Below are 21,972 nucleotides of genomic sequence, written 5' to 3'. Positions count from 1 at the left end.
CAGTACACAAACACAACATAGAAAATAAACTGACAAAGCCATGGCTGGAACGGAGAAGACAAACAGACACAACAGTACACAAACACAACATAGAAAATAAACTGACAAAGCCATGGCTGGAACGGAGAAGACAAACAGACACAACAGTACACAAACACAACATAGAAAACTAAAGACTGACCAACACGAACTTTAACCCACCATAACCTATATATGATGATGATCTCAGGTGCACCAGAAGGTTAAGCAAATGCGCTGCTTCACAGATAAAGCAGGGAAACAGAAAACATCATGGTCAAAACAGAAAGATGAATATAAATATGTCTCGCTGTGTTAAAAAATCATTGGTGGCCTCCGGTTGTTTTCTGTTCTTTGTTCAGGTTTGGGAAATTGTCTCTTTGACACATTCCCCGTTTCCGTTCTCAATTTTAATTTATTATTGAGCCTTTGCAGTAGTAGTCATAATATCATATATATAAAAAATAAGATGTGGTATAATTGCCAATGAGACAACTGTCCACAAGAGACCAAAATGCCCAGACATTAACAACTATAGGTCACCGTACGGCCTTCGACAATGAGCAAAGCCCATACCGCATAGTCAGCTGTAAAAGGCCCCTATATGACAACGTAAAGCATATGAACGAAAAACAAATATGTAACACATAAACAAACGACAACCACTGAATTACAGGCTCCTGACTTGGGACAGGCACATACATATAATGAGGCGGTCTTCTTTAACTCAGGGACCGTGTATATTTTGAGAAATTAACCATAACCAAACATTATGAGTCTCCATCTACTATTTCTACTTCAATCTATCATATACATGTACAATGATGTAGTGACCGCCTTAAAAAATGAAGATTATGTCACAGGAGGAAAACTAATATCAAGAAATGGCGACAGGGTCTGGATGGCCGGGGTATCCCGAATAGAGATAAACTGTGGGCCCATACTATGTACAGAGAAGGGGTTGACAAAATATACAATAACAATTATTGTGCCAGCTAAAGAAAAGTTAAAGAAACTGGCCGTAAATAGATTGGCAAAATAAATATGGAATCCCTCCAACAAAAAAATAAATTAACTTAGAATATCGAATATTAATTACAAGAGCTACATAGAAGAATATAATAACAGATCTTACAGAAGAAAAAAAATGATTGGTTGTTGGTTGCTTAACGTCCAGTGGCAAATATTTCAAATTTGCATGCATGTTCAAGACGAGGAGAGAGAAAAAGAAGAAAGGCTTATAATTATATCATCATGATGTGTTGTACTATATATATCAAGCTATTTTTCTCCTGAAAGTAAACGACATTATAATACAAAACTAATTGAATGAGAACAAGAATAGCTTCATATGTCGATCTCGACGCACATGAACGGCAGAATAATGAATACAAATTATGATATATATACAAATCCTTGATGTATAATCTATACAATATGATTACTGAAATTTTATTGAATATAATGATAAAAAAAATATCTATCTATCTATCATGGTCTTTTAAATACTTATAATCATATATACCATATGGGTCCTTGCATAAATAAGGATATAAAATGATTGCATGAAATTCAGGAAAATATTATTGAATGGATACGGTCACCAAAATAAATTAATAGCATCACTGCGGTGCTCCAAAAATGGATAGTTTAAAATCGATTCCTAAGATAACCGGAAACGATGACTTGAACTTCCGGTATACAGGTGGGTGAGGTCAGATGTCAACAAAAAGAGGTGGATACAAATATTGTAAAAGAACTTTTGTAAGGAGCATGACTTTAACATGTGATTCATATTCTGCACTTACTTTGAATTAAAGGAAGTTACAGCCCTTTAAATCAAATAGTTGAACCTCAGATCAGATGAAATTAATTGGAGAAGATAAACAGAGAATTATAAAGGTGTATAATGTTGACATGGAGTTTGTTAGTATTATTGCAGGTAAGAAACCAACAACTCTTCTCACGTCCTGATGTTAAGAGTTTTAACAATAACATCAGCCTAGTATTTATATTTTCAAATTAAGATTTCAATATTATGTAATACATGGTGTCTTCACTTCCAATCTATGACATCTACATGAGGGTATGGCTACAGCATTGAAAGAGAAAATGTTGAATAAAGGAGTAAAGTGAAGACTTAATTCTGACTTAAAATAAAGAATGTTGAAAAATCGACAACAACAAAAAAAAAGAAGAAAAGACAATAGTGAGGTAGTTAATGAAATATATAAATGATAGATAATAACTAAGTGGGAAAATAGAGAAAAAAAAAACCATCTAAAATTAAAAGAAGAAAAATTAAATGAAGGACCCCCATATGAACCCTCATTTGATTCAATATCCCTAGATCAAGCTTAAAAATGTACATGTTGTTTCTTCTTCTTTTTTGGTTTGGTTCAATTTTATTAAAGGTACATGTAAGGCCACACCAATTTAATTTCTTGTTCTACAGATTTTTGGACTCCAAAAATTGGGGCGAGCGAGCAAAGCTTAAAAAGTAAAGGCGAGCGATTATTTTTTTGGTAAACATAAAATAGTAGGTTTAGACAATATTCAAACTTGATTTATCACTTGTACTTTGGCATTTCTTTAATTTATGAAGTATTTTTTCCCTGTTCACCAAGAAATAATTGAATAATTAAATCTGGTCTATGTACAAAAATGTATGTGTGACTGACAATGAGACAATTCTCCATCCAACATTGTCCAAGTCATAATCAGGTTAGGAACCACCCCTTAATGTTATAAACTTCCCTTTAATGAGGGGTCAATATAAGTTATAATTTATATATATTTTAAAAAAAACAACACTTTTTAGTACAAAAAGGTCTCATATTTTCCCAAAGAACTATACATGTATATCTATCTCAGGTTACAGGTATTAAATGGTCAAAACATGTCCAAGAATTTTGTAATATTCCTGGACTTTAACCATGTTAACACAATTTACCTTAACAGTTTAATATTATTCAAAATAAGTAGACCCCTCTTTTAGAAAAGTTATTTAAAATATGAAGAATTTCTCCTCTTTTTGAGTAAAAAAATCTTAGTTTTAAAGGTTTTGTATACATGTATTAGAACTATACAAATCCATGGTGTTTCTATTTTCTTTTCTACAATAGTAAAAGGACCCCTTGTCCATGTTGTCTGAGGGAGGGTTGTTCCCAACCCGTTAATAACAACCACAGGTCAAAGTAGGGCCTTTTACACAGGGCTTTGATCCAGACCAAACAGCAAGCTGAAAGGGACTCTAAAAGTATTAGTGTACACAATTCCAACAGGAAAACCAACGATCTAATTTATATATCCAAAAAGTAAAATACCAATGAACCACATCAACATACGATAACTGCTGAACGACAGGCCCCTGAATCAATCAGGACAGGTGTATAAACATGCAGCGGCTATGGATAGTTTTGTTTCGCCAGCATGCAATATAATTGCAGTTGAAGGCAAATCCTTCAGAAGTTCTTTGTACTTTATTCTAACAACAAACATTTTTGATAGGGAATATAAGTAAGGGGGAAAGAAACCAATGTTTTGTTCTGTACAGGTATTTCCTCTGTTATATATTTATATCAGAGCACTCCCACTTGGGATATATATTGGTTTCATGCTGAAACAAATATTCTCACAGATATTTACACAGTGTGAAGGGGTGATTATAGGTTTAAAATCGTTATATACAGATTAGGCTGTGATTTTAAAAGCAAATGTTGATATCTTTTTATAAAATTTACCCCCAAAAAAGGTGGGGAAAATGGACATGATTACATTTACGGATGCGGGAAGCAGTATTATAAAAAAAAGTAAAAAATTCTGTTTTGAAAAAAATAGGTGTGGGCGGGTCCGTCCAACAAGGAATTAAATTGGTGTGGCCTAACATTGTGTATAAACTGCATTGTCATAATTAAATTGCTGAACTTATTTTCTGTGCCATGTTTTGTGTATCTTTTTATTTTTGGTCATAGCCATCTTATCCCTATTTAATCTTTTCGAAAGGGCAGACAATTTATCAAATGAAGTATAACTATTTACAATCAAATACTTCATAATCATATTATAATTCTAGATACATGTGCAACCTGTACAAGAAACACATGTAAATGTATAACACATTAAATATTCTTTATTGTAAACTGCTGAAATTAAAAACAAAATTATGATTCATCTATTTCAAGTGACAAAATGTGTGAACATCACATAATTTGTTTAATATCTTCAATTGCATAATATAATCAGTCATTATAGTAAAATTACAAAATGTGGTTATCATGCAGGGCTAAAGCTACTCAGGGAGACTACATTTGTACATGAAGGGCAGAGACATACTGTAGCTTTCCTACTTTTCATGTCACTTTTCCTGGTAACAATAATATTTATCTACATGTACAATGTCAATGTATGTTGTATGATGTAGTAGCCCGTGCGTTCATGGCAGTCATTTTTATCCTAAGTATTAATTCATATGCAAACAAATCAAAGTATTTTCCTTCACTTACCATCTTACACCAACATGACATGTCACCATTTGCATGATTTGTTATTTGAGTCTACATTTTGTACAAGAACTCAATTCATTTTAGCAAATTAGATTTCTTTTTTTCGTTAAAAGGTGATTGGAATTGCCCAAATAAATTATGTTTGGTTTTATAGAAATTTGGTTAGATCCAACTTATAACAATGCAGATATTTTTTTATTCAAATGCATTGTTTCAATTTATTGATTTAAGTTCCTTAATTTTTTTTAATTTATACATTTTTCTAAATCATAAAATGAGAAACAATGAGTATCATAAACAGAATCCTCATTGATAAAATCATGATCGTAATAAATGGATTTAAAAAAAAATCTAATTTTAAGTGTACATACATGACATACATGTGTATATTTAGTGCTAGATACATTGAGAATTTGAGATACTACAATCATGACAATGATAATTCCTAACAGAATGGATAATATAATTGTGTAGCTATTAATAGATAAACAAAGGATATATTAAGTTTTTCATGTATAAATGACAATTTAAGACATAAAACTGACCAACTTTTATCAGGCATACATTTGTATATTAGTATTGATTTTATCAATGCAAAAGGATGAAAAAGAATTCAATAAACAGGATACATTTAATGACACAGGTAACATAGAAAGGATTGTAAAAACCAAACATCATATAGCATAATATTGCTATCATACAAGAATGTCTCCTTCAAATCTCATCACTTCTCCCTATCAGTTTTGAAAATAGAAATTACTTCTCCCTATGAATCTGAAGTAGTGTATATATATATGAGCCCTATAGTTATAACTTTCTATTACATTGAAATTACGAAATCTTAGGAAAATCTGTTCAATTGAGTTTAATTTTTACTATTTAAAACAATTTTCCCTCCACATTCTTGGTAGTATTATTTAGATATAATATAATGATACATAAATTTTGATTTATTATTATAATATGTGGTCAAAAACCTTAAAGCTTAAATTGATCTGTGAAATGACAATGGTCATAAAATCCCTCAGATTAAACTCCTTAATATAACCTTCCATTCATACATTTTCAAAAATAAAAATATATTTGATTACACAATGTACATGTATCTGTTTAACCATCTTTAGTGAGCAATGCAAAATTTGTCTTAATGTAACACCCACAAGTTTACCGATTTCCTAGAATTTTATTACTTCAACCAGCGTTTATTATTTAATTTTGGGTGTTGCTTAATTACAGCATACATGATATGCATGATTACTTTCTTAAAATAGATATTTAAAATTTGGAAGTGGGAAATTTAGTGTATAATTGTGTTTATTAAATTACAAATCAAATTCATAGGCGGATCCAGACTAGTAAGAAATATCTTATTGTTGTCTCCACTTATTAAAAGAATTAAAACAGAAACAAACCAGCCATAAATTATAGATAGTGAAAATTATTTAAATTATTACAGAGACTTAATTAGATATATACATGTATACTCTGTATAATGTATTTCTACTAAAATGGTTGCATTAAATGTCTCCTCACATGATTGTGTTCAATTTAATTTACGAAAAAGTTTTGCTCTTTTTGAAATGGACATTAGCAATCAGAAAGACTTCCTTTTGACCCCACTGAATTATTTGTACATGTATGTGGATGTTTTACCTTATAAGCATTAAGATTCATAATCGATGATAAAAAAGGAGAGGGGGGGGGAGTAAAAATCAAGCCTCTTCTTTAATTATCTTACATACCATACATCAAAATGAGAATGGAAATGGGGAATGTGTCAAAGAGACAACAACCAGACCAAAGAGCAGACAACAGCTGAAGCCCACAAATGGGTCTTCAATGCAGCGTGAAATTCCCCCAACCAGAGTCGTGCTTCAGCTGGCCTTAAACAAGAATGGTTATTAGTTCAATGATAATGGACGTCATACTAAACTCTGAAATATATAAAAGAAACTAAAATTAAAAATCATACAACACTAACAAAGGCCAGAGTCAACAGTTGTGCTGTATGTTTTCTTGTTTTGCATTATATAATGCTCTGGCTTTTGATAGATGACTAATAATAATTTGGCATAAGTTTTGTTTTTTAAAGGACGTTACCTGTGACTTATATCTTTTTGGGGTTTCATTTTCAATCCTACCACACCTTTTTAGTTTCACACAAATATAAATCTAAAATGTACCTTATATGCCATGATAGACACTTGAAATTTTATAGTAAGTTATGAAATTTCTAAATATGTTAAAAACTTAAAAGTGTATCTGAAAATTAAATAAAATTTTGTTTAATATATTAGATATATTTATGATATTGTAATGTGAATATTGACATGTTTGTTTTGTAACTCTTCAACTTCCTGAAATTCATTTTACCTGAGGATCCTATTTTTACATGAGGAACATGAGGTTTCTGGTCACTTGTCATAACTGACATCAAAGTTTTAAACACACATCCTACCTGGTCTGGTAATGTTTGTTGATGCAGGATTTTCACCCTTTAGATTGGACAGATAAAATCTAAAATCTTGTTAAAAACAGGCAGACAATCTTCCAGATTAGAGAGTTAATGAGGGTAAAAGGAAATAGAAATTTGATAAAATTACATGACATGTACAGTATAATAATTTGACTGTTTTTGGGCATGTGCGAAACGATTTTTGCTAATAGGTTATTAATTCAAGTTTAAACTTCATGTACATGTAGTATTAAAAGATGACTTATTAAAGAGTTCAAAATAGAAATAAATTACTAAATCACATTTACTCAAGGTTAGTTGTCATTGGGAGTTTTTTTTATATTAATAGTCAAAAAGCAACAAAACCCAGTACTTACAGTAGGCATGTAAAGAATGGAATGTACTAGCTTGTCCATGTCAAATGCATGTGGATCATCTTAACTGACAAAATATAATAACAAGAAACATCTGATAACACATCTTAATCATTATTGCTTCTGTCTTTGTTTTAATCTGAGGAAAACAAACGTAGAGCAAGAATCAGACACTTTCACATGCTTTGCTGTTTGTTAAAGGTTATAATTTGATCAAACATACACAATAATCTCTGTTCTTAGTTTATTTAGATGAAAATAGAAATATTTGTATTTGTTTGCAATATCATTTTGGTCATTTTAATGTGGATAATTTCAAAACTTGTTTGGTACTTATTTTGTAATTTTGTTAGTTTTTCATCTTAATTAAGGTAGATCATAAGTAAATATTTTTTGAGACAGAATTTTCTTATACTTAGCCAGAATGAAGATTTTAATATGCTCTTTTCAAATATATAATAAAAAGGAGGGGTCACCGTGCTATTTTTCAAGCTATGAGTCGTTGAAAATTGCCTAAATTTGGTTAGATTGTTCATGGGAAAACACATTTGTGTGCATAAAAAAAAATTTATGAGATAGAATTTTGAAAAAAATTGTGAAAAGATAGGTTTTGTAATATGTTTTAAGAAAATAAAAAGAAAAAATGGTGTCACCGAACTTGTTTTCTTGCTACAAGTAAAAAGAAAAAAATTCCCTATCTGTCCAGTATAAATTTTTTACTAAAAGAGTTATCTTCCCTTAAATGGCTCCTTTGAAAAAAATGATTCTAAAAGCAAGAAAAATTATATTTGTTTAAATATTTTGGATTATACAATAAATTGCCAAGTTTTCTTTATATTATTAAACAGTCTAACCAATAAATTGCAAATCTGTCTTCAAATTTGCAGATTTAGGCAAATAACTAGACCCATTTTTTACTGTGATTGTTCAATCCAAGATGGCGGTATACCATGAATCTACCATGTTCACTTTTTGTGTCTATCCTGCACTCAGTGACTGCATTTTGTTTTGACCTTCAATATTCTTCATTTAAGTTTCACATGTATCCTATCAATTTACAATGACACCTACATCTCCAGTAAAGACAGAAACTAAATAAATAATTGATCGTGATAATCAGTTTATAGAACAGTTATATGCTTAACAAAAATGGACCTCACATAATATTTTTCATCTGTAAATCTAAGTTTGATACATACATTTTGTATGCATGATACTTGTATATATTGTGACAAGTACGTAGACCTACACATGTTTAAGCATATGCATTTATGCAACTCCGTTCACTAAGCTTATGTTTATGACACAAATCATGCCCAGTAACCTTATAGTGTTTTGACAGTTATATCAAATAAGTTTTCAAATACTGATGCACCATATATACTGTGTAATGAAAATTTATGATGAATTGCCTGATTAGTTAAATCATGACTCCATGTTCCTTATTTATATCCTGGGGGCACCTGTTTGACGTAATGATATACTACCAGTTAGTTTGATCTTATGCACACTAACTTATTGATAAGTGTAAAAGAATGTATATATTATGGATATTATTACCTTTATTAGTAAGTGTGGCACTTAATTAGTGGTTAATTGTTGTGGTCAGACTTAATGCCGGATGGACTATATATATTTGTAACATTCATGTCAGATAATTTTAGATTTATGTAAAACATCTTTTTATAGTTTTGTACACAATATGATTATAGCACTGTTATCATAAACAACAAATCTTTCTGAAAGTTATGTGACCCTTTTGTTATTTTGAACAAAATTGATGTGTTCTGATTCACCTTTATATATACTCTTGTGATACTTTGTCACTTGTTTACTTGATATAAACATTGTATCAATAAAAAAAGGGAAGACACCAACAAACAAGGAGGAAATAAAAAATCATGATCTAATGACATACCATCAGCACCTGATGGTCAAAAGAAAAAGACAAACAACTGGTCACAAACACTACACAGAAAACTAAACACTGAGAAAAACAGGAACCCATTTGCTGTGTAATTCCAAGTAACAATTTGATAATTAAGTCACAACTTTGACATGCGACAAACAAGGATGATATGTTTTATATATCTAGCATATCTTAGTATTTTTTCCAGGTTTATAAACATGATAAACTTATTGTCATTGAATAAGAACTTAAAGATGTGATATGAGTGCAAAATTACAATGTATACAAAGTAAAACAATTACAGGTCAAAGGTAACGGCCTTCATGTATTTCTTCCTGTTCCATATAAGAAAAAAATAGCATAGTCCTAGTCTCAATGAAAGTTCCCGAAACTAACATATCAATCACAGTGACTATAATAAAGAGAACAACAAGTTTCTCCAAAACAAATTTGTACCACCTAAAACCATCTAGAATATAACATTTCGTTGAGCACTAGTTTTATTGTCGAGCCTGCAACTTTTGTTGCAGAAAGCTCGACATAGGGATAGTGATCCGGCGGCGGCTACGGCGGCGGCGTTAGCTAACTTCTTAAAAGCTTTATATTTTAGAAGGTGGAAGACCTGGATGCTTCATACTTTGTATATAGATGCCTCATGTTACGAAGTCTCCGTCAGTCACATGTCCAATGTCCTTGACCTCATTTTCATGGTTCAGTGACCACTTGAAAAAAAAGTTCAAATTTTTTGTAATGTTGAATTCTCTCTTATTATAAGTAATAGGATAACTATATTTGATATGTGCGTACCTTACAAGGTCCACATGTCTGTCAGAGTTTTCACTTGACCTCGACCTCATTTCATGGATCAGTGAACAAGGTTAAGTTTTGGTGGTCAAGTCCATATCTCAGATACTATAAGCAATAGGGCTAGTATATTGGGTGTATGGAAGGACTGTAAGGTGTACATGTCCAACTGGCAGGTGTCATCTGACCTTGACCTCATTTTCATGGTTCAGTGGTTGTAGTTAAATTTTTGTGTTTTGGTCTGTTGTTCTCATACTATATGCAATAGGTCTACTATATTTGTTGTATGGAATGATTGTAAGGTGTACATGTCTAGCGAGAAGATGTCATGTGACCTTGACCTCATTTTCATGGTTCAGTGGTCAAAGTTAAGTTTTTGAGTTTTGGTCTTTTTATCTAATACTATATGCCATAGGTCAACTATATTTGGTGTATGGAAATATTTTATGATCTTTATGTCAGTCGCGCAGGTTTTATTTGACCGTGACCTCATTTTCACGGTTCATTGCACAGTGTTAAGTTTTTGTGTTTTGGTCTATTTTTCTTAAACTATAAGTAATAGGTCAACTATATATGTTGTATAGAAGCATTGTTAGCTGTACATGTCTGCCTGGCATGGTTTATCTGACCTTGACCTCATTTTCAAGGTTCATTGGTCTTTGTTTAGTTATCTTGGTTAATGTTAAGTTTATGGTACAGTTGTTATAATACTTAGATTTTTACTTAGGACTATCAACATAATATCAATGATTAGTGTAGAAGGCGAGACATTTCAGCGTGTGCACTCTTGTACCTTTAAGTATAAAAGTCTTGACATGCAAACAACATGGACTATTGCAATCAATGCATAACTCTATGAATATACATGTGTATGATGAACCTATTTTTGAAAGAAATTGGATTTCAGGTCTTTTAGACAAAACTGAAAGAACTAATATGATAAACTAAATTTATAAAGTAAAAGAAACCTTTAGCCTGTTCAGCAACATCTATAATGGTGTTCTTTTATAAATTGTGACTTGAAAAGAGAGTTGTCTCATTGGCACTCACACCACATCTTACTATATCTATATTTAAGACTAATTTGTAACTGGGAAGAACAGAAATGAATTGAAACAATGTAAACATACCATTCAGTAAAGGAAATACTAAGTCCAAACAACCCATATTGATTTCAATGCTTACACATGTATTTATTTTTCAGATAAGCCACATTTCCTCAGAGATCATCAAAGTTAACGTCTCCACAGGAAGTACATACCTGGATGTATCATGGGAGGAGACGAAAGAGGGAGTCAACTATACCCTAGGTTACGGTATCCCTGACAACATAACATACCAGGAAATAGACTATACCCTGACCCCAGATAATATTGCTTCATATCAGATAGATAATTTAAGTCCAGGTGTTACTTACACGTTGCAGCTGAATAAAGATGGCACGGAAGTTTTCAAGTCTACAGGAACCACAAGTACGTTTCTTTTAAACTCTGAAATATTTATCAATGAATATCATTTAGAATAATATTAATTAAGATTTATATGGATTGTAAAAAATATTTGTAAAATTTGATAAAAACAATGGATTTGCTTAAGGTTTGTGGATACTTTGTAATACTCACTCACTAATAGATCCAAATTATAATTACATGTAAAAATATGTACAATAATGTGATGACCTATGGTTTTAATCAGTAGCACATTCAGAAGTTAAGACAAAACAGGTTAAAAAAGAATAGAATTCTGTTATAGAAATTGTTACTAAAATTTATACAACAGGATGAACATACGATGTACAACATAACTGTATGTTAGTCTAATATATCAAAATTGAACAGTTTTTCTTCTTTTATATTTCAGAACCTCTCCCACCTGCCTCTCTTATTGTCTCAAATGCTGGTACAGATTACTTGTACCTTACTTGGCAGGGAAACAGTCAGAGTACTCAGGATTCTTACAGAGTTACGGTTACTGAAACCAATAATAACTCAGAACTGTATAAATCTGACCCTATAACAGAAGGGTATCATAACTTGACAAGTTTATATCCAGGAGCCTTGTACAGTATAGCTGTAGATAGTATCAGTAATGGTGTATATAGTAATGGGACAGCCAGGATCATAGATAATACAAGTAAGGCTTAATTAGGAGTCAAATGGTCTGAGGAAATTTTACCTTCTCATGACTGGTATTTTTCACAAAAAAACACATCTTGAACATAATACATAAATTCATAGTAAAAAGCATTAAGGATCATTGACCATACAAATATGATAAGTCTTTAACAAAGTTGTACGAAGCCTTGTACCCAACTTGACTTTATGGTGTACAGCAGCAATTAATAAATATACAATGAAACCTGTTTAAACCGAACCTCCTCAGGACGCAAGATTTTGTTCAGTTTTGGTGGCTGTTGGGATTTATCGCGTTCACAACGCACATAATTTGATATGACAGTGCTTACCTGCATAAGAACATGTTTGGTTTATACAGGTTTTCAGTTTATATAGGATTCTGTTTAGTCAAGTTTCACTGTATATAAAGCATTGTTTTTGTTATGAATTTTGTCAAGTTTGTGGTGGCACTTTGTATCATGAATTAATACACCACAGAAGTTTTCTGTAAACTTTTTAATCTATACTTCAATATTTTGGGGGAAAATATTTTAAAACGTTGCTTTTTTTTAACTTGTAATATATAATAAATGAAAAGTGTTCTAATGAGACAACTCTTCACAAGAGACCAAATGCTGCAGAAGTTATCAACAATAGGTCATCATATGGCCTTCAACAATGAGCAAAACTCATACTGTTATGTGTATAGCAAGTGATAAAATGCCCTGAAATGGCAATTGTAAAACAAGAAAACTAAGGACGATTTATGTACAAAACAATGAACAAAAAGCAATTATGATATACAGCAACAAACATAAATACATGTTTTGATTTTATAGGACCATTGCCACCAACGATACATTGGATTATGGCTATAGATAACTACACATTGATGTTAGCATGGAAAGAAGACTTTAATAGTCAACAGGTTAGTGATGAACTTATGACATCAGCAGACTTGTAGTATTCAGCAAAAATCTGGGATTTGCTTATTCATTAAGCCAACTCTCTGGTGTAGATTTTAAACAGTGCCACTTCTTAGAAAAATATTTTGGCCGTTTTTTCTCATCAATTGTTAATACTTTGCTATGTGTGATTGAAGATAATAAGTCTGGCAAGACAGTATGAAATGTTAGTATTTGATAAGTGTTGTTTTGAGTCCCAGATTAAAATATATGATATTATCAGCTGAGACCTAATTAGTAACAGTAGCTTTTGTAATGATAGAAGATACAAAGGTATATAATAAACTAGAAAATAATAATCAAGAACAGCAAGTATTGATTATTTTTACATAAGGTAGATATATACCTGGGTGGAAACAATTATTAAAATATTTTATGTCATATTGATTAGTTCTTATGTATCACATCACTGTATAATCATTGATAGAAAAAACACATTAAATTTATAAGAGTATTTGATGTCTATAAGATCATGAAAAGCCATTAGACAGAAGAAACACTGTATAATTAGTAATATTTTTTTTAATTTTAATTACAAATTTTAAGATGTTTGATGTCTATAAAATCAGACAACTGGATTCTTGACTTTATGCTGGTATTATCCAGGTTCTGTTATATCAGATCTGACCAAACAGACATAGCCAGTTGTAATTTTAGACTATTTAAATACATTCTCCAGAACTAGCACTATATAAAATTTAATTTAATTAGCATAAGATGTCATAAGTATAGTGGGGAAGGGGGGAGGTAACATGTTTTTGATTGCTCAGTGTTTTAAAATATTTTATTATTTCAGGACCATGTATATTTATCAGCTATTTATAACAACACCTTTAGTTATGAGGGTGAGATGAATCTGACCTGTACCATGTTACTGTCCACTTGTGTGACTGAGGTCAGAGGGGTCATTCCTGGCACACCTATAGAGATCAGGGCATACTCTGTACAGAACAACAGGAGAAGTGACCCAGATATAGCTTTCCATTCTACAAGTAAGTGTCATCTTCATTCTACCAATAAATATAATGTCTACAATCATTCTGATCTACAGTTACTGTACTAGTTACTTTATCAAATACAATTTCACTACTGTGCTTTGATACACTGTGGATTCATTATTACGGTGAATTCAATTCGTTGGATACTAAATTTTGTGGATTTCGTGGGTACTGTAGAACCATGAAGTCAAATGTTCAATGAGTTACAAATTTCCTAAAGGAATGTATGCAGACTTTGCCACAACAACGAAATTAAATACCCAAGAATATGCAAATTTTCCTTAATCCACGAAAATTGGTATCCACCAAAATCAATAAATCAACAGTATATGTAGTCAAATTATATATATTTCTCCACCTTAAATAATTATTTATCTATTATGCATATTAATATATTTAAATTTATACATTTCAGAGCCAGAGACAGTAACCAGTTTACTAGAGACTAGTAGTACTATATCTACACTGGAGTTGTCAGTAACTCCACCATTCACCTCAGTATTTGTCAATTACTCAGTTAGTATAGATGATGGGTACTTCTACTTCAGAAACTATACTTATCCAGCCAGTCACACAACATTTACTATAGGGAACCTGTCAGCAGGGATAGAGTATAATGTCTCTGTTGGTACTGTATCTGAATGGGAAGAAAGCAGGAACCAGTTCAGTAGGATTTTCTATACAAGTAGGTTCATGCATAAGCTAATATTAATTGTTGCACATTACTTATTATAAAGATGGGGAACTGTATGAACAAACTATTTGTCACCTCAAAATAAGCTTTATATCTATTTGAAGGAACAAACAATCAAGGAGCAAAACTGATTCAGCATAGTTGTCTATGAAAGGCTCAAAAATGACAATTGTTAATCAATTAAAACAAGAAAACTTGTGGCCTCATTTATGTACAAAACACTAAATTCAGAAATTATCTATTAAGTTTAATTGATTGCTTAGGTGAAAATTAAATTTTAATATATAAATCAAAACAGTTCTGTAACATTTTCCCTATTTTAGTTATGAAAGATTTAGATTTTTTGGTTGTAAGAGAGATTCATAATACAAATAGTGTCCACAATGTTGAATTAATGTAGTAAATAAAATTTTCATGCCAGAATGTAGTAAATAAAATTTTCATGCCAGAATGTAGTAAATAAAATTTTCATGCGAGAAGTCATTCTTGTATTGACATCTGCATGCTTTGTTTTAAACTATAACATTTGATATTTGAATTTTATTTTCCATTTAGATCCTAACATGCCAGGAGACATAGATATTTTGACCAAGGATATCCTGACTACCTCACTGAAGATATCATGGGGACCTGTGGAGAGTGGACAGTTGGATTATTATGAAGTTGTCATTTCCCCTAAAGACCCTCAGACTCACTCACCTTTGTAAGTAAATTTGGAAATGCTTTCCAGAAGGTTTAACATTTTAAAAGAAAACAATTAATAAAAAAAAGAGTTTTCATTGCCAATAAATTGCAAAAAGGAAAATAACAAAAATACCAGAAAAAGTCGCTGCACAAGTTTTTTTTACAACCACCCACTATAGAATTAATGATTTTTGGCAACTGTTATTTAAACGTGTTTAATTTTAGAATCTCAATGTAAACACAGTAATTATTTCTAGTTATTTGCGCATTATTAAGTGCTACATTGTTTACACATTATAGGCTGTGACCTTTGGTGACCCTTTACTTCATCATACATTTGTTACAACAGCTGAAGGCCAGCTTCACACACATACATTTTCTAGCTGTTAATTTCTTAAAAATAGTGTGAATTTATTGCACAGTAAGAAATGGACAGAAATGTTTTAAAATTGTAAAAGTTTTTCTTTTTAATACCATTTTCGGGATATGTGCTGTGTTTAAATCAACATTGTGAGTAATTTTAGTTACAATATTTTTATTTAGGGATTTTCATTAGAAAATCTGTGAAAAATGATATATCTATAATTTCAGCCTCCAGTACAATACAGATGAGAGGAATGTAAAGTTTGATTCTCTGGTCCCAGGAAGGAAGTACTCCATCACAGTCACAGCAGTCAAAGGACAGAAGAAAAATAGTACAAATACAGTGGAACAATATACAAGTAAGCTTTCAAATATATATTTAAAATGGATTTTATGAACTAGGGTGAAAAAGAAAATATTAATGGGGACATTAAAAACTCACAAGTCAAAGAGAAACAATGCCATGGCAAAAAAAGCAAACTGACAAAAAGACGAAAAAGTACACTAAAAATACCATAGAAACCTAAAGACTTTGCAAAACGAACTCTACCAAGAACTGGAATTGATCTCAGGTGATCATGAAGGGTTAGCATATTTACTAGTGGCACCGGTCATGTTGCTAATGGTAAGTCATACATGGTAATAAGTCTTCATTCTGTTATATCAATCACAGAAAAGAGGACAGGATGGTCCTTACAACAATTTGAACATATCTGTTGTAATTTGTGGAAATAGGAAAATTAATATAAATATTCATAAAATAAATAATTTTTCATGTTTAAAAATGTAGCATAAAACCATTTTCTTTTCACAGAACCCAATCCTCCCTCTAAGATCATACACACTGTAATTGGAGGTCGTGAGATCCATTTAGACTGGTTCAAGCCGACCGTAGGAGAAGTAGAGAACTACACTGTTAGTATTGTCTCCCTTGGGATAAACGGCACTACCAACACCACCCTACCTATAGTTCCCGTTACCTTAGCTGGGACATCATACTCCTTCACCCAGCTCCACCCAGGAGAGACCTATGAGATATCGATTGTATGTAGAAGTGGTGGAGAAACCAGTGATCCACTCAAGATAACAGCTACTACAAGTAAGTTAAACAGTAGTATATAATGAGGTGTTCCTCTCCACATTTTAGTATATATTATGCAGGTATGTGAGATGGTAAAGTGTTTACATGGATCATTATTTGTTAAGTTTGCAAAAAAACAGAATGGTTGAAAGAAAGGGTAACGTCATGGTACCCAAATTGCACCAAGTACCCAAATTGCACCTATTCAACATAAACAGCTGAGAACATCTTAAAGATTTTTTTTGAGACTTAACAATTTGTATTTTGATTATTTGACATTATAATGAAGCTTTCACTGGTAAAGAAAAATGAACGAAAACGCCCCCATGCGACTTTCACAAAAAGAAATCTTTTAAAAATGAACAAAAAAAATATGCTACAAGCATTCATTTCTTAAAAAATGAATAGTGAGCATGTTCTAATGTCAAATTGTTCTAAATATTTGAAAAAATAAAACAAAACATCTGTTATTCAATTGTTTATGATGTGAATATAAGCATGGATGCAATTTGGGTACTCATCATTACAGAATCATGGATAGTTTGGAGGTCGATTTAAACCCATTTTTCTATGACTCAATATGGATTAAAAAATCAAAATGGTGTACGTATATGATAAAGAAGGATACGGCTACAAAATAAACACTGAATAGAAATTTTTGTCTTTATCATAAAAAAATGTAGGAGAAAAAACTGTCAAAGTAGGTGCAATTTGGGTACCTTCACGTTAAATACAATAGAATTCTCAAATGTGAACAAAAGACATCCTACCTGTTTAACGAAATGAGAACATTAACTTCAATAGTATATCACATTTATAAATTGAGAGAGAATACACCATTCAACTTGATTTCTTGATTTCACAACATATAATATTCATGATGAAGCACAATTATTAGAAAAATCAGAATCAGAATCAGAATCAGATCTAAATGTGAAGAAAGTTTAAACTGCATCACTTAAAATTGTTCTGTGCATTTATTATTGGAGAAATGTGTGATTAATTTTTGCAATATTAGGAAAAGCTTCATGCATATTTGTGTGTCCGATATTAGAATGCAAGTTCTTATTATTGAGATATTTATCCAGTAGCATTGTTTGCATTAATAAATACCTCAAAATAATTTCTGAATTTACAGTACTATACATTTTTGTTCAAAAATGTCTGTTTTATAGTATTCATTTCTACATAACATACAAAGGTAGAGAAAACTTTTAAAATTCAAATGAAGAATAAACCTGTTATTGTCTTGACTGATTTTATTGAATTTAACCATTTGAATTGTCATTTGTATTACAGATGCAACATCAGTATCAGAGTTATTCGTTGATCATGTAACTGAAGACTATATAAATATATCTTGGTCACGGCCAGAGAACTTGACCTTCCAGACATTTAAACTGACCATTAATCCACCAGATAGTACAACACCAGTGTCAATACAAGAGTATGTCCATCTTATTCATATTGTATTATATTGTAGACATGTCACATAGTGGTAGTTGTAAAGAAATGAAAACTAGAATGCTTTTGAAATTATGTTCTGCAAATACATGATAAAATTGAGAATTGAAATGAGGAATATGTCAAAGAGACAACAGCATAACAAAAGAGCAGATAACAGCCAAAGGCCACCAATGGGTCATCAACGCAGCTAGAAAATCCCACACCCTGAAGTGGGCCTCAGCTGGCCCCTAAATAAAAATGTGTACAAGTTCAGTGAAAATGAATGTCATATTAAACTCCAAAACATATAAATGAACAAAAATAAAAAAAACATACAAGACTAACAAAAGCCATTATGGAAATAGAATTATTACATGATAATGAACAGAAGAAAAGTGAAATTGTTTATTATCGGTCGTCCCACTGTCTTTATCACTCTGTTCAGCTCTTGATATTATTCCGTATCATGTCTTTGTGACGTCAAATACGTCGACCCGGCCTTAATAACTTTGACCCGGACATATCAGCGACGTCATAATGTTTGAACCGACGTTAATAACTTTGACCCGAACTTATCAAGTCATCTTTTGTGTGCTGGTGAAACAAAGAAAACACTTCTGAAACACGCAAATATAACCTGATAAATCGATTATCAGATTATCTGCATATTGATATTGTAAAATATCAGCTTCTTGACATTATATGAAGGCTTTTTGATCTCGTTCGCTACCCTCACTCGACAAAACGCTTCATATTATGTCTCGCAGCTGATATTTTACGATATCAACATGCAGATAACCTGATAATCGGTACAGATCAATTTTATTATATATTATGCACTATATTTTGGTTGTTTGAGTTAATTTACTCTTACATGAACTTAACATAATTTCAATGCATCATATAACATTTGTTTATTTTGTATTACAGATCAGCTGGGATATTATTTCACAGTTTTACAGGATTACACCCAGGAACAGTATATAATCTGTCTATCTATCTGATATCAGGAACAAGTGTTATTGATAAGTCTGAAAGAACAGCCATCACAAGTAGGTTTTATTTACTTTTATACAGGGCAATGTTTGTTTGCTAAATTATTTATATATTCAGCACTTATAGAGGTCAAGACAAGACTCTTTTTTAGCATCTAACACACATAAAATTCCTCAAAGCAACACCCTTCTCTGAATTCATGTAAAAAAATAAACAATTAAAACAATCATAATAATCAGTTAAAAGTAAGAAAACTAATTGATATACATAAAAAATTCAATCTTTATAATGTAGAGAACAAAACAAATTTGTGAATCACTGTATTGAATTAGGACTGTAATGCAATATACATTGTACAGTTATTTTCATGGATACCAATTTTTGATGGATTAAGAAAACTTGTATTTTTGTGGATATTAATTTCATGGTTTTGCTTAAGTCTACATACAAGCATTTAGAAAATTTGTAGTTGGTTGAACATTTAAATTCATGGTTTACATGTAACAGTGAACTAATGAAATTTATAACCCATAAATAATGACGAATCCATAAGACTTTTAAAATGTTTGCTGTTTTCCAGATTTTCTGAAGTTAAATAACTTATGCCAAGACATCCTGAGTTTTTCAAATGAAATCTTAATATGAAAATAATGAGATGAGGTATGATTTCCAATGAGACAACTATCAACTAAAGTTCAAATAAAGTGGATGTAAGCAATGTAGACAACTGCATGACCTTCAAAATGAGACAAACCCAAAACATATAGTCAGCTATAGAAAATAAGAAACAATTTAATTGAGAAAAATTAATACCTAATTTGTCATGTTTGTAACAAAACAATTAACAAAAAAAATATGACAGACATGAACAAAATGACAACCACTGAATTTATATCTACACCTTGTCAGAAAAATTCTTTCAAGCTGTTGTACTGATGGATTAAATATGATATTTATTTACCAATATTATTATTACAGATCCTTTACCAGTGGATGATATCAACATTACAACACATGATACCAGCAGCTTACTTATTGATTGGTCCATAACAAAACCTTTACAACAGCATCATTTTGAAGTATGTATTAAACATTACTGTTGGAAAGACAAATCAAATCAGATTTTGTAACAAGTAGGTGTTACATCAACATTTACATTTGAGGCAGCTCTGATAATTCAGTGAATCCCTGTTATAATGCTTTCCTTTAAGCTGTTATTTAATGGCACTAAATGAGTGATCTTTAATGTGGGGCATAATAACAATGAAAAACTAGACATATACATGTATTACAATGCTAGCAAAAAAACTTTTTGCAGAGTTACATGTTCCATGATTTCCAGTATCAATCCTTTTTGAGAAATTTTATTTTCATGTTTTTCTTCTAACTGAATTTGATTCCCTGACATATCAAATTTATGCTAGGTAATATTCCTACAATTTTAATGTAAATTGAAAAATTGGGAGAAATAAACTACTTGCAAAAATTTATCACTTTAGAATGATTGGTGTTTAACGAAACTTTCTAGCTCTATTTTCCAATTTGTGGCTGTCGTTTTTAGTGGTAAGAGAAGGTGAGACACTGAGGCCTTCCTCTGTAGATATACATATATCACTTCTCAAGGGTATTTGTTCACATGCTGTGCTTGAATGGTATAGAAGACTATTTATCCTTTCAGATTGTGTATGAAGAGAATAATGATTCAGAAAATATCACATTACCTATGGTGCTAGCTCTTCATGACAAAACAAATTACCAGTCACATATTATGAGACTTACAGCTGGATCCCTGTATACAATTCATATTAGAGCTGTACAAGAGTTTAATGACCTGAAGAGTTACAGTTCCTGGATTACTATGAACAAAACTACAAGTAATTTAATGAATACATTATATACTGTATAAAAATCTAAGATAACATATATAAAAGTCAATTAAATACTACACAGATGATTCCTCAGTGAAATACCATCATTTTGCTGCATCATTTTTTTACATTTTTGGCCTTCTATCACTTTAACAATTTAAAGGAGTTGTCTTCAGGTAATTAATTTGTGTAAAAATCTAAGATAACATATTAATGTCAATTTTAAAAAGCAGTTTGATAATTTAAAGGAGTAATCCATAGATAAATATATAGTGGTTTGAAATATTGACCATTGAAACATATTGCAAATAATTTAACAAATAATGCCATTCTGATGGATTGGTAGTTCTTCATCAGGTTTAAATATAATCATTTATTTTTTAATGAAAAAAGACAGACATATAAGTTTATAAATATATTTATTCTAGAGCCCAATTCAGTGACTGAATTAAAGGCATCAGTTTCTGGCCAAGATGTAATGTTGTCATGGAAACCAAACATCAATAGTACCCAGGACAGTTTCTATATTTGGTATAGGCCGATATTAAATCTCTCCTCCTTTTGGAGACAGACATTTACCCGTGACCTCCAGACGACCTTGAAAGGAATGTTTGCAGGGGAGAGATATGAGTTTATTGTGTTTGCAGTTAGTATAGGAGAAATGAGTTTACCCAGAAATGTCTTTGCTGAAGTTTGTA

The 21,972-nt window shown here is 31.2% G+C and overlaps 1 protein-coding gene across 7 annotated transcripts in view; it reads left to right on the top strand.

The window, feature by feature from the left end:
• Positions 1 to 1,706: 1,706 nt before the first annotated feature.
• The window catches only part of LOC139493213 (tyrosine-protein phosphatase 10D-like), a 41,698-nt gene continuing 21,432 nt past the window's right edge, over positions 1,707 to 21,972 (top strand). For 3 of the 7 annotated variants that reach the window (XM_071281423.1, XM_071281420.1, XM_071281417.1), the window contains exons 1-14: positions 8,802 to 8,920; positions 11,270 to 11,537; positions 11,926 to 12,198; positions 13,019 to 13,107; positions 13,941 to 14,136; positions 14,558 to 14,827; positions 15,392 to 15,539; positions 16,112 to 16,242; positions 16,698 to 16,982; positions 18,264 to 18,411; positions 19,341 to 19,462; positions 20,385 to 20,485; positions 21,085 to 21,280; positions 21,703 to 21,969. In XM_071281423.1, coding sequence (XP_071137524.1) covers positions 8,888 to 8,920; positions 11,270 to 11,537; positions 11,926 to 12,198; positions 13,019 to 13,107; positions 13,941 to 14,136; positions 14,558 to 14,827; positions 15,392 to 15,539; positions 16,112 to 16,242; positions 16,698 to 16,982; positions 18,264 to 18,411; positions 19,341 to 19,462; positions 20,385 to 20,485; positions 21,085 to 21,280; positions 21,703 to 21,969 — 2,527 coding nt within the window. In that variant the 5' untranslated portion in view covers positions 8,802 to 8,887. Of the gene's footprint in view, positions 1,961 to 8,801; positions 8,921 to 11,269; positions 11,538 to 11,925; positions 12,199 to 13,018; positions 13,108 to 13,940; positions 14,137 to 14,557; positions 14,828 to 15,391; positions 15,540 to 16,111; positions 16,243 to 16,697; positions 16,983 to 18,263; positions 18,412 to 19,340; positions 19,463 to 20,384; positions 20,486 to 21,084; positions 21,281 to 21,702; positions 21,970 to 21,972 lie in introns of those variants that run through there. The other 4 variants (XM_071281418.1, XM_071281416.1, XM_071281422.1 and 1 more) reach the window with 2 other exon arrangements.

The sequence above is a fragment of the Mytilus edulis genome, chromosome 10, assembly GCF_963676685.1.
Source record: "Mytilus edulis chromosome 10, xbMytEdul2.2, whole genome shotgun sequence".
In the NCBI taxonomy this organism is placed as follows: domain Eukaryota; kingdom Metazoa; phylum Mollusca; class Bivalvia; order Mytilida; family Mytilidae; genus Mytilus; species Mytilus edulis.
This window is presented reverse-complemented; position numbering and strand designations above follow the sequence as displayed.